The sequence below is a fragment of the Streptopelia decaocto genome (genome assembly GCF_964273445.1).
Source record: "Streptopelia decaocto genome assembly, chromosome: Z".
Classification (NCBI taxonomy): Eukaryota; Metazoa; Chordata; class Aves; order Columbiformes; family Columbidae; genus Streptopelia; species Streptopelia decaocto.
This window is the reverse complement of record NC_138657.1, coordinates 53,509,093-53,523,023: the sequence shown is the minus strand read 5'-3', so window position 1 is coordinate 53,523,023 and position 13,931 is coordinate 53,509,093. Positions and strand designations below refer to the sequence as shown.

General features: G+C 39.3%; 1 protein-coding gene across 1 annotated transcript in view; it reads left to right on the top strand.

Moving 5' to 3' along the window:
* Positions 1–13,931, top strand: part of NDUFAF2 (NADH:ubiquinone oxidoreductase complex assembly factor 2) — a 58,978-nt gene that overhangs the window by 35,718 nt on the left and 9,329 nt on the right. Inside the window, exon 3 of the mRNA XM_082074609.1 lies at positions 6,682–6,722. Within this exon, the coding sequence (XP_081930735.1) occupies positions 6,682–6,722 (41 nt within the window). The remainder of the gene's footprint in view (positions 1–6,681; positions 6,723–13,931) is intronic.

Here is a 13,931-nt window from a genome sequence, read left to right as displayed (position 1 = left end):
TAATTGTAAAAAGCCCAAACTGGCACTTCTGCTGAGGATATAGAGGCTGTTCAAAGAAGTGTTGCACCTTTGCTGTGTACTGGGAAGTGAACTGGAGATGTTGGATGCTCTGAAGTTCAGTTCATCATTATTTCTTTTCTGCCTCCTGTAAAATGAAGAATTCTCAATGAGTAAGAAATGGGAAAGAATAGAAAGAGTAGAGAGTTCAAATAATACTACAGAAGCCAGTTATCTGCGTGGGAAGCTTAATACAAGGTTTTTAGACACACTTTCCTGAAAGACTCGTTACAATTCGGTCCCTATTCTGTCGTCTTTAAGATTTGTCTAGAATTTTCCCAGGCCCGCAAGTCCTGTGGTGAACTTTGCCTCTGTATCTTCTGACCAGACTCTTGAAAACTTCCCAATGCATTCTTTCTGGGGGTGTTCACTTTAAAATTTGTGCTGTTGTGGATGCTGATCATTCTAGCAAATGGTCTGAGACTTTGCAGAAGGATTTCTAAAATAACTTGCTGTTTTCTCTGAACAGTGAAAGATGAATATAAGGGTAGAAGTGCGGCGATTAGAAATGGCACACACCGGGACGCAGGCAAAGATGCACACACAGGCAGAGATCTTGTTCAGGAAGGAGCGCAGAGTCAGGCAGAGCAGAGAGCTGAGCCAGGCCCAGGCCTTTATTAGCCATTGACAGTTTATAGGATTTACAGATACGGGTATGGACTAAGATGTTACATAAGATGTTTTTCCAATAATTGTTACTATAAACACAGCACACTCACGTTTGTTTGTTTCAGTTACATTCCCACTCGTTCACAGACCAGGCCCAAGGACATTCACACATCAGACATACAGGGGCCGTTTTCCAACCCGGGATACCATTCTCACTGGCCTGGGCTATCACTTCTTACATTCATAAAAAACATACTTCTGTATAATCTGTCCAATGCTCTTTAGCTGAAACTGCTCTTCCCACATAGAAGGCTGGATAGTAGTTCGTCTGTTTTCTCTTTTTTTTTTTTTTTTTAAAATTTTATTTTAATTTTTACTTTTAGCGTTCTAAATCCTCTCTACTGGGCACATGCTTAGATCTCCTCTCCAGGGGCCCTCTCTCCAAATCCTGTGTATGCCCTTTGACATCTGCAGCTCCTCCACTTCAGTTTTGGCTGGTTCAGCAATAGCAGTCTCCTTGCCTAGCCTTCTCAGGCTTTTCATTTTTAGGACTGTGCTGCTGCCTCTGGTGCCTTATTTCCTCTCCTTTTTCTTGGGCAACCTGCAGACTCAGTTTTTCACTTGTGGATAATCCTTATCGGCCACCTGATTTAAGAGCAGTCATCCCAGCACCCTTTCCCTCTCCTTGTTTCCCAACATCACGCTGTGTGACTTGAAAAGAAACCTCTTGTGACGGAACGGAATAAAAGTACTATGCCTGGAAATATTTAAGGGCATGGGTTGTCTGAGGAGAACCTGCACAAAACCAGGAACAAAGCAGTGTTGTAGGAGTAGGCTGTAGTGAAATTTGAAGGGGATCTGAGTTACGTTTCATTGTATAGCTAAGACATTCAGCCTGGACAGCTGGTAAACTAAGGGCCTGATTTTGCGCTGTGCTTATCAAGTTCTGAACATATAATAAGGTAACTGAGACCAAGTAGAAGGCTGTAAAGCAAGTAGATAAACGAGTCATCCAGATTTCAGACTCAGTCTGTGTGCAGGCTGTTTCTCAGACTCCAAAGAGGATGTTTATGTATTAGTCCTGAGAGTTTACTGAACAGATGGTTGAGGGCTTACTCCTGATGGGTTTGTCTGGAATTTTTCTCCTGAAGATGTTAGTTTTAAGTGCTCCACAGGATTAAATTTCATAAATTCTCAGGCTTGTGAATTTTGCAAAAGTTATCAATGTCCTTTAAGGCTTTTGTAAAACTGAAACATACTTAATATTAGAAGAATAGAATCCTAATCCCTTGTGTTCTCCATCATCTTAGTATTAGCTATTTGTACACATAAAATTGAGTTGATTTTCATTTTAAAAATCCAAGTATGTTTCCTTTTGCATTGTAGTTTTGAATTTAGAGTGTAATCCATATGCACAATACAAATATTACCTGTTCTTTTGTTTAGCTGAAATCTCTTTTATTTCACCACAAGGTGGGAGTGCATACTTTTATTTTCCCTGGGCAATTTGGACGCACACAACAGATAATGTTTCTGTAATGTTAGTTCTGAATGTTCACCTGCTGTAGAAAGTGTGATTTATCTCCTCAGAACGTGTCAATAGTGCTCCTGAGAGGAGATCAGTAATTTTACGTACCTATAGAGATGCATGAGATTGTATGCTTCATGCAGCATTTTATTGCCTCTTTTTCTTTTTTTTTTTTTTATTTTCTTGGTAACATTTAGTGATTAATGACAGTCTTAATTTGCATGCTCACTTTTACACCCATTACAGTGCATTATGTGCGGGTAGGAGTCTTAAAGTTCAATGAAAATCTCATGCATACTAATGAGAATGCAAATGAGTGCAGATAAAAGAATGCAAGGGTCTCAAGGTAGGAAATGTCCAGCTATCTTGCAGGTTTCCTTTTAGACAGAAGTAGTATCACAATGAGTACAGGATGCAGGAGGTGCCATCCAAATAAAATTAGAAGAAGCAGCATAATTAGTGTGAAATGGAGGCAGTGATTCATTTTGCCAAAGCTTTTGGGGGCAGGGAAGCACATTTTGGTTGCCCTCAGTACATACATGTCACCTTCTATACTTTACCAGGTTTAAAACATCTTGGCTGACAATGGTGAGAGCATTTTGTTTTGTTAGCATAGGGAATAGGAGTGTTCATGTGGAAATCTTCTCCAGCTATGACTATCACTGGACACTTTTTTATTAAATGTGTGTGTGTGTGCATATAGTGTTCAAATAATATGTAATAAAGCACCTACCAACTTTATTTCCATGAACAAATATCTAACTGTAGTATAAATGTGCTCAGTAATTTAAATCTGCATTAACCAAAAGTGTAAGGGAGATTCCTAAGGTAGGAGAGCTATTCCATTGCTACATTGTATACACCAACTCTATTTTTAAAAGAGAATGCAAAATGTCTTCATTTCAAGATATCATTTACTTGGATTTTATGAAAATTAGTGCTAACTCAGTCATAAATCACTGGTTATATTTTTGGATACATTCATTCTTCATTTAATTGTTACCATTAATTTCTCTTATTCCTGAGTTTTGAGGTGTTGATGTTTTTTTGAACTATGTGTTGGATGCTCAAAATGTTGTTGATACTTTAGAAAAAAATGACTTTAAAAAACCCAGACTTTTAAAGTTTTCTGTCTGAAAAAGAACCACCTGAAAATTGGTGGGGATTAAAAGTATTAGAGTCCTCCCTGCTTTCTGCCCAAAGACAGAGGAGTGGTCAGGTGAGTGATTAGGAAAATGGATTGCTTTTGAAAGACTGATAAAACTATTAGAAGCTAAAGTACAATATACTACAATACTTAAGATTATGTTTACTTTACTTTTAATCTTTTAAAGTATCTTGAGCTCTGCTTTATGTAGAATATTTCAGAAATTGATTTGCACACAGGGCATATTAAATATATTAAAGCTAACTAACTTCATCATATGGCTATGAAGATATTTTAGTAAATTTTGTTACTGTATTTCTCCCTCAGCTACATGGCAGTGAAGGAATCTTTCATTAAATAATGATTTTCTAATGCACCTCATTAGGGTTGTTAAAATTAATTTACCTGTAGTAATTTGGAAAATGGTATCCAATCTTTGTGTCAGCAAGTTTTATTTAGGGTTAAACTGAAAAAGATTTGTAGTCCTGACATTTATTAGAAGGAAGGAAGGTTGATAGCTCCTATAAAACCATGCATTTAAATCCTTGTTACAGCTAGAAAGAAAAATAGCATAATGTTATACTGTGTGCATTATTTGCCTATTTAAAGAGATACAGTCTGATAATGGAATGTTTGATATGAGAAATCTTTGTAAATTAAGGATTGTTTTGTTGCTTTTGAATGCTGATACTAATTGAGATCTATTAATGAATGAAGATGTGTTGTGTAATCCTCCTTGCTTCACAGCCTCCGCTCACAAGGCTTGTGTCATTGTATTACCCTTCACTGCCTATGGCTTGCAAAACTGAGGCAGATAATTAAATGATAAAATATTTTAATAGAAGTATTCCACTCATCTGAAAATCATTAATCAAACAACTGTCTAGAAGTTCTATCTGCTAATGAAAGAGAATCTGTTGTAATGGTTATATTTAAGCAGCAATTTTGTAGGATTTCGGATTTTGAGAACTTTTCTTTAAGGATCAGTGATTGTAATCAGTTGAAGTTAAAATGCAGCTGGTGTTTAAAGAAAATACTGGCAATTTCCAAAAAAATGGAGGAATTTTTAGGTGCTGAGAACTGTAGAATTGAAACTAGGGGTCTGGTACTTCCATGTGACAGAAGCAAGGCAGGGCAGGGCAGAAGATGATACTTTGTTTAAATTAATCTCTTAAATTTTGAAGGTTTAAAACATATTTTTTTGCCAAATACTTTAAACTACTCCTTTTCCTTTTTTTCCTCCACCTATATCTTTTATTGGTTAATGACTAATATACATACTTCACTATATGTATATCTCTCCCCCTTTCTTGCTCTTCTGGATGATGTTGGAACTGTTATTAAGTACGAACAAAGATGACTTCTGTCAGGAGGAAAGGCCTGCGTGCTCTGATTTTCTCTGATATCATTGTTGGTCCTTTTACTAAGAGTATCTGCAAGGCTGCCAGCTGAGAAGTGCCAGTCTCAGTCATTTCAGTTTAGACTCTGATCTTGCCAGTTTGTTTGGTTTTTTAATCCTCATAAAATTTAAATGTTTGAAAGAGCTGCAGATACATAGAAAATATTTTCTAGCTCTACAGATTTAATATAAAGTGATTTAGTTGTCTTTTGGATTATCTTAGTGGGCTGGTTTTCTTTCCACTAACATAGAACTTTTGCAAAAAGGGTGATGCTGTCTGTTCTGTGCTCTGTTGCTTCTTCATAATGGCAAATTTGGGTGCAATCCTTGTTAGGACTGAAAGACCTCTGAGAAGAGCTGGCAGGGACTGCTTTTACGAAAAGATGCTTGAAATGGTATTTTAAAGAACACATCTTCAGAAAGTATTACCTGATAGACAAGAACCAAAAGCAATACCTTGGTTTGTATCATTACCATTAGCCTTGAGTTAAGGGTGTTGGCCTTGCCATCATGGCTGAATTCCAAGCTATGTGCTGCCATTTTGCCTCCCTTAATTCCACTCTTATGTTAATTAGAAGCTTTTCCTCCTGAAACCGGCTTCGTAATATTGCTGAAGCAGAGTGGTATTAGTGTTTCACCCTATGTGTAATTGCATTTTCACTAGTGAGGTGACATTATAGCTCTGTGCAGCTCTTAGTGTTTTGACTCACTGACTCATTCCCCAGGTCCCCTCAAAATGCAGCACAGATGGTATTAGAAAATTAAAATTTGGAATAGTTCCTTCTTAAGGCATTTCTGAAACTTTATAGACAGCTACAGGTCAGACCATAAATTTGACTGGGTGATAATGAAAATGTCATTTCTGCTGTAATTTTCAGGCACAGTACAAAAGTCCTAATTATCCAAACAAACATACAAAAGAACATTTTGCCATCTCTCAGCACTTGGAACTGGCTTTCCTTATGTTCGTCCTTCTGTTCATTACTGGCCACTTGTATTCTGCTACTCAGTCATGTGAAACATATGAGCAGAAAAGTCTACCAAATATACCACCCACTACCTACCAGTTGTGTGGATTGAAAAGGCATGAAAAAATGCTATGGTAGTGGTACTTTGGAAGAGTGATAGATATTGCCGTATCTAAACAGTGCCTGTACTAGTTGGAGCTATCTCTAGTTCATGGGCCAAATGAAGCGAGACCCCATGGAGTGCTGCTTCTGTCTGCGACAAGGTCTCTGTATCGTTCACCATCAGTGTCTGCAGGAGGAGCGGGCATAAGTCTGTTGATTTTGGTTTATCATGGAAGACCTGAGCCACAGTACGGTTGTTGTTACCACAGTTTTCATTCCCCTGCTGTCTGTCCCAGCATGAACTGAGCCTTCCCTCAGGCCGGCGCCTCCCGCTCCATGCGCAGCCGCATGATGTGGTGCGGTCGGGGCTCTGCAGCCCCTCAGCCAGATTTGGGGCTGTGAAGGCACTCTGGTTGGCTCCAACATGAACAGGTTTTCAGATTTAACAGTGCCTAAAGCATGTAAACACACTCCTTTTCTCCAGAGTGCTTCAAGGCTTTTCATGCTTTTCAGCAGTCATCATTTTCTCATGATGGCGCTCAGCTCTGTATAGCAAACTCAACAGCAGGCCTAGGCCATGAGCCCTGCTTTTTAAGCCAGGGTGGTATGTAGACTGTGCCCAAGCTCTCCTCACAGAGATGATATTCTCCCCACCCCCTCCTTCTATGAAGACTTGAGACTATTGACATGGGAAATAACATCTTGGGTCTTTATATTTTGAGGAATAAGATTATGGCTTGCCAGTTTGTTGGAAATTTTATTAATTTGTTTTATAAACATTTGCTTTCTGTTACAAATTCATCACAAGTTTGAGTTTTGATACTATCTGTGATCTTCAAAATAATCCATTTGATTTTTATTTCCTTTGCAGCATGGATAAGAAAAAAAAGAAAGGATCCACCCACTATTGAGGTGAGAGAAATGAAGTGTCCTTAAATTTTCAATTGTTGTAGTTAAACAACAAAACTTAATTCGTAGTGAGCTCATCTGTCCGGTAGTTTGTCACCATCAGAGGAGAATTTAGTATGTTGCTTGCTTAATTGATGAAATTATACACAGACTAGATATCTAACACTTAGGAAAAACAAATGGAAATCTAAACTTCAGTGTTCTTTAGTTTTTATTTTTATTTACTTGAATACTTTAAGACGATCTGCGTAGATCCTTTAAGATAATTGTGGCCATTCAAAAGTTTCTTTAATTAAACAAATTCTGAAATTACTGCTACGAATTTTTAAAATAGGTCCTCTATGTATTAATGCTTTTTTTTTTCCCCCATGGTAGTTGACTTTAAAATGCAGGTTTCAAATCCGGTTGCCAGCAGATTCATCAGTACAGGAGAACAAATTTCACTAACACTCTACGGTGCTAATGAGATGAAGGAGTTGCAGGCATGACTTTTTCCATAAGTGGTTCCTAATGGAATGAAGTAGGGAACTATCCCACAGTATTTCATGCTGATGAGCGCGTGCAGAGTGGAACGAGTTTGGCTGTTGATCTGTGTGTACGGACACACACACACATACCCTGCTTGCCCTGGATTTGTATTACAAGCTGCTAAGCACGAGCTAGGAGCGAGTCAGGAGGTGAGGCATGGCTTACTGCAGAAGATTCGAACTGATACCTAGGGAGGCAGATACTTGACTTGCATCAGCAGGAGTAACTGTGTCGAGTTCAGTGAAGCTGTGTTGCCATGCTCTAACTGAAGATTTGGTCATTGAGATCTTCTGGAATATACTGATTTGTGAAAAGTTGTCCTGCCTGCCTGTGTATTAAGATGACCTAGAGAAGCTTGTCAGCTGGTGTTTACAAGCCCTAACTCGTTAAAATAAGCTCCCACACAACTTAGAGCATTTCAACTAATTCCCTCTGCCTCTGTTTCACACTTGCCACTGAGTTTGTAGGGATAATCAGGCCTATAATACACACATAAGTGGAAGAAGTGTAAGTTAAATTTATCCTCAAAGCTTTTTAGGACTTAAAATAAAGAAACACACTTTTAATCAACATTAGGGAAGTATTAAATGTGAATTTTTTTTTTATTTTATATTTTTTTTTGTGTGTGGTTGTTCTCCTTACCCTAGTTGTTTATGTACAAGTGGTACTACAGCAGTTGTTCTGTCTAAGCTTGAACTGATCTCCCTTTTATTAGATCTGGCTCATACTAACTATATATGTACAACTTTCATTGTTGAAATTACCAGCTTGTGATACTTGAAGATGGAGGTGTTGCACGTCTCTTGTACTATTATTTCCATGAGCTAGACTGCCATGATAATTGTGTGCAGATAAACTTGCTTTAGAGGACATGGGCAGATTTGAGTTTGAAATTGGTATAATAAAGCCCCTCCTGGTGCTGGAGGTGTTGGTTCCATTTCAAAACGGGGAGCAAGGAGTCTGCACAGGTGAGAGAACTGTGGCTCAACAGCATTCTAAATACTTTACTTTCCAGAAAAAGCAATTTATGGGAATGAAAGATTATTGGGAATAATGATGCATTCAGAGTTACAGGACTGCTTATATCTTCAGTTTGATGAGGTAGTGGATCTGAAAAATAATTTAGCAGCTAGATACTTTACCTGCAGGGCTGTGCATTGACCTTATCAGAGCAGAAGTTATATAAGAGGAATTTCAAAAGTCGGTATCATTTCTTTCAAGTAATCCCTAAGTTCTTTTTTTCCTGTGTAAAAGTAGGTAGTTCAAATATATGTAAGTTAAAAATTTGTGTTAGTATTTTGAAAATAATACTGCAGTCACAATTTTAATATGTGATAATGTAGTTTATGTTTTTTTTTCTGTATTAGTTTAGGGTAAGATCTACTTTTGTCGTGATTTTAAACTGTTATACCACAAACCCTTATACTACAATATCATTATAAATATAATTATGCCAGTGAAGTACATATAGAATACTGTTTGGTCCCTGTTTGCAGGACGGATTTGCTTTAGTATTTTAGCCACATAAACTTTACTGGCTGCTATTCTGTATTGTATTCCCTTTTTGACAGTAATGCTGATATGGTAAACTGCTGTTTGACAGCTATGAAATGAGGGACTGTTTGTGGCTATATTTCATTTTGAAACTATATAACAAATCTCTTTGTTCTTTCACATATTTCTCATGAGACTAGACTATTTCTTAAAAAGGAGGCAAAGCCCACAAATTTTACATTTCTGGAGCTGTGCCTATCTTCCTACCTTTGTGGTCTATAAAACCGCTTTATTTTGGATGGTTTTCCTTTTTTTCCTGTCCTTTGACACATCTTCCCCAACACTGGACCCTTTTAAGATTCAACTGGACAGGCTGCTGGGCCATCTTGTCTAGACCGTGCTTTTGCCAAGAAAGATTGGACCAGATGATAATTGTGATCCCTTCCAACCTGCTGTTCTATGATATTAAATGACATATGTCAAACTTTATTAAAATTTCTTTTCCCCTTCTATGCTCTGTTTTCTTACAATCCCTCTTAAGTATTTTATGTTTTGGGTGTTGTTTTTTTTTTATATTTGTCAATCTTGTATTTTATTCAGATGTCGGCTGTGGATGATAGAGGTTTCCAGACTGCTCATGCCATCAAGTCTCATGATGACCTCTATGGTCAGGCTTTAACTGAAAATATTTGAGAGATATGGTTTCACCAATCAGCTAGATCTTACTGATCTTACTGGTAGCACTGATGACCACATTTTGGAAACCAGTGGTTTGGTGAATACTGTAGGCCAACACAATGTGATTCATAATCGTCATGACATGTCAGTGAGAATTAAGGTAACTTGTGCTTTCTTATAGCTAGGTCACGGCACCAGCCAAGTCTGTTGATTATGTTCTTAAGACTTGCTAATGTTTTGGGTTCGGGCCATTCTTTCTTCCACAAACACCTGACAGATTATTTGTTTCTTTTCACTATAAAGCTTTCATTTTCCTACAGAAAAAATCGATTTTCATCTCTTTTTCTGTAGATTATTTTGTGAGTGTATGGAAGAATACTCCAGAGACTTTCCAAGACAGCTTGTTCAGTGTTAAGTGTTTCACATACCCAACAACTTCTTTCCTTCCTCTGCACCCACCACTTTTTCTTCATTTTTGGAGCAAGTCATTTAGACTTCTGCCTATTGGGCTGGTCATAACCCAAGAATGCTGCTCATCACCTTGGTTATTTCTAATCTGAGCAGTAAGGTAAAGCATGATAGTGGTCTAGAAACCTTGGGTTTTAAGAGCCAGCTTCTGGGATACTGGAAACAGTTGGTTGCCTTTTGATTTCATTACAGCTTGAAATATACCAAGTCCCATTTTCAACTTGGTTATGATGAGGGTGATAACTTTGCAAATTAATGCAGATCAAGTAATTTTTCTTATCTTTTGCTTGAACATATTCTGTTCCTTTGGTAGTCAGGGAGTCCATCATGATAGAGAATTTTGGATCATGTCTGCATCCAGTGTAAGCACACATACATATACACATGCTGCTTTATAGCAGTTGAGAATCTGAGCTTGTGTATGTATGCTTTTGCATTAGTATAGCGTTCTGTCATCTCTGCCTTTATATATATATTGTATATGGTCATTACCTTTATTCCTCTGCAGTTGCAAATTATATTTTAACAAACTTAACAAATTATGAATGATTAAGTAGACTATCACATTTCTTTATTATGTATATAGGAAACTAGATGCATGCAGCGTGTTTTTGGTGAAATAGGACATGTACCCATGTCTAGAGAGCTTACAGTTTTAAATTCCTGCAAATGCTTCAAAGGCTACAAGTATTGAAATATTTTTAATCAAATGCTATTTTGTGGAAGCAGATTTAATAATTTATCACTTTACATGCAGATTAGTTTACTCGCTAAGTATTAATGTTGTCAGAATTTCAATAATCTTGTCAGAGTTTTCAGTACTCTTAGAAATAAGGAGGGGGGTCAGCAGAGCTGCTACCTTGGACTTCCGAAGGGCAGACTTTGGCCTGTTTAGGAGGCTGGCTGGCAGAGTCCCTTGGGAGGCTGCTCTGAAGGAGAAGGGAGTCCAGGAATGTTGGTCTCTCTTCAAGAAGGAAGTCTTAGAGGTGCAGGAGGAGGCTGTCCCCATGTGCTGGAAGATGAGCTGACAGGGAAAAAGACTGGCCTGGCTGAATAGAGAGCATTGGGTGGAGCTCATGAAAAAAAAAAACAAAAAACAAAAAAAAACCTTTGGAAGAAGGGGCAGGCTACTCAGGTGAGCTACAAGGGTGTTGTGAGGTTATGCAGGGAGAAAACTAGTTGGCCAAAGCTCAACTGGAACTTAATATGGCTACTGCTGTAAAAGACAATAAAAATGCAGTCCTGGCTAATCAGGGAGGTCCCAGTTGACTGGAGGTTGGAAACGTGATGACCATTTACAAGAAGGGCCAGAAGGAGGATGTGGGGAACTACAGACCTGTCAGTCTGACCTCTCTGCCAGGGAAGGTTATGGAGCAGATGATCTTGAGTGCCATCACATAGCACGTGCAGAACAGCTATGTGATCAGGCCCACACAGCATGGGTTTATGAAAGGCAGGTCCTGCTTGACCAACCTCATCTTCTTCTACAAGGTGACCCGCTTAGTAGATGAGGGAAAGGCTGTGGATGTTGTCTACCTGGACTTCAGTAAAGCCTTTGACACCATATCTCACAGCATTCTGCTGGAGAAGCTGCAGCTCATGGCCTGGATGGGTGGATTCTACGATGGATAAAGAACTGGCCCCAAAGAGTTGTGAACAGAGCCAAATCCAGTTGGCGGGCAGTCACGAGTGGTGCTCCCCAGGGCTCAGTATTGGGGCCAGTTCTGTTTAATCTCTTTATCAATGATCTGGAAGATGGGATTGAGTGCACCCTGAGTAAGTTTGCAGATGTCACGAAGTTGGGTGCGAGTGTTGATCTGCGGGAGGGTAGGAAGGCCATACAGAAGGATCTGAACAAGCTGGATAGTTGGGCTGAGGCCAATTGTATGAGGTTCAACAAGGCCAAGTGCCGGGTCCTGTACTTGGGTCCCAACAAACCCAGGCAGCACTACAGGCTCGGGGAAGAGTGGCTGGAAAGCTGCCTGGCAGAGAGGGATCTGGGGGTGTTGATTGACAGCGGCTGAACATGAGCCAACAGTGTGCCCAGGTGGCCAAAAAGGCCAACAGCATTCTGGCTTGTATCAGGAGTAGTGTGGCCAGCAGGACTAGAGAAGTGATTGTGCCACTGTACTCGCTGCTGGTGAGGCCCCAACTTGAATCCTGTGTTCAGCTTCGGGCCCCTCATCATAAGGACATTGAGGGACTAGAGAGAGTGCAGAGAAAGACAACAAAGCTGGTGAGGGGTCTGGAGCACAAGTCTGATGGGAGCGGCTGAGGGAGCTGGGGCTGTTCAGCCTGGAGAAAAGGAGGCTGAGGGGAGACCTTATTGCTGTCTGCAACTACCTGAAAGGAGGTTGTAGCATGGAGGGTGTTGGTCTCTTCTCTCAAGTAGCAAGTGATAAGGACAAGAGGAAATGGCCTCAAGTTGTGCCAGGGGAGGTTTAGATTGGATATTACAAAGCATCTCTTCACGGAAGGGGTTGTCAAGCGTTGGAACAGGCTGCCCAGGGGAGTGGCAGAGACACCATCCCTGGAGGTGTTTAAAAGATGTGTAGGTGAGGTTCTTAGGGACATAGTTTAGTGGTGGACTTGGCAGTGTTAGGTTGACAGTTGGACTTGATCTTAAAGGTCTTTTCCAACCTAAACAATTATTTGATTCTGTGTGTCAGACTTTGCACACCTCAGTTGCAACGGAAAGAAAAAATCCTCTTGGGAGGCGGAGGGAAAATTCTTCTCTTCAGGACTCATTTTTTGGGGCTTATGTTGCTTTTCCATTGTGAAAGTGGAACTCCACAAATTTAAGTGGCGTTAAACACTGTAACACTCACAGGACTGCTGTGAGTATGTCTCACTTTTGTGAATTTCCAGCAAAGTTCTGCTGTTAAGAACTTTGTGAGACTTCTCAGCACTTTGTTGATAGGCAGATTTGCATGGCATTCACAAATTTTGCTGTGTCCTATATCTCCTGTTTTCATTCATTTAATTTAAAAAATGCTTGATTTTAAATCTGAGATAGCATTATGTGAATGCATTAAAAATACTAATGAAAAAAAATGTTATTTTCTGCTGATACAGCTAATCGAGATGGTGGCTGGATGCATAAGATACTTGTAAGCTTTGCCTTTTTCAACAGACTATCTACCTTTCTGTCTGTCTCTCATCTTTATTCAATCAGTGCGCATGTAACACACAGCCAGATTTTCCCACACACAGGTAGGGGGAGTCATATAAAAATTTGGTTTAATATGTTGTATCTAGGACACATTGATTCTTCGGCTTCTAAACCTAGAAGGAACTAAGAGGCATATTTTTTAGGGTGTAGCAAACCTTAAAAATATCAGGCATATTGTGATTTTTTTAAGCCTTTGTGTGCCTAACTTCCATTTGATTTCTTTAGTACTTCTAATTTCAGAGGGCATCAGATTTGTAGGGGCCTTTAAAGAATTCTGTTGTTTGTAACACAAGGTACCTGAATGTATTTAGAAATCTAACCCTTTTTTTCCCCTTCACAGACCTTGTAGCTACACATTACTACTGCCCATGTTCTGAGGTTCAGGAGTATCTGAATAGCCTGGCATTGTTTATGGCCTTGTCTGTAGAATGGAGCAGAAATGAAGTTACAGACTGTCTTGGTGTGATAGAAAATACATGAGGAAAAACCATATAAGGTTCTCGTGGCAGTGCCTAGAGAAACGGGTGTGGAGAGGAATGTGGTTTATCTCTGAATCTGCCAATGTGATATCCTGCAGTTGCCAGATGTGAACCTATAGTAACGCTGCTCTGTGAACACAGATCTCGGTACTATACCTCACATTGTTAATCTCGACACTGCTTTCTCTGTAGTGCCCACAGGACTGCACAGCTACAAGTATTCTCAGTTTGAACTGAAACCTCACTGTTGCCTTGTATGCATGTGTATGTATGTTAATATTTCATGGGAAGTGAAGTAGAATTGCATGTTCCTTTAATTAGTATCAAGAGCCTGAAAGCAGTTTGAAATAGAAAACCACAGTAAATGAGTGCTTTTCTCATGCATTATGTACT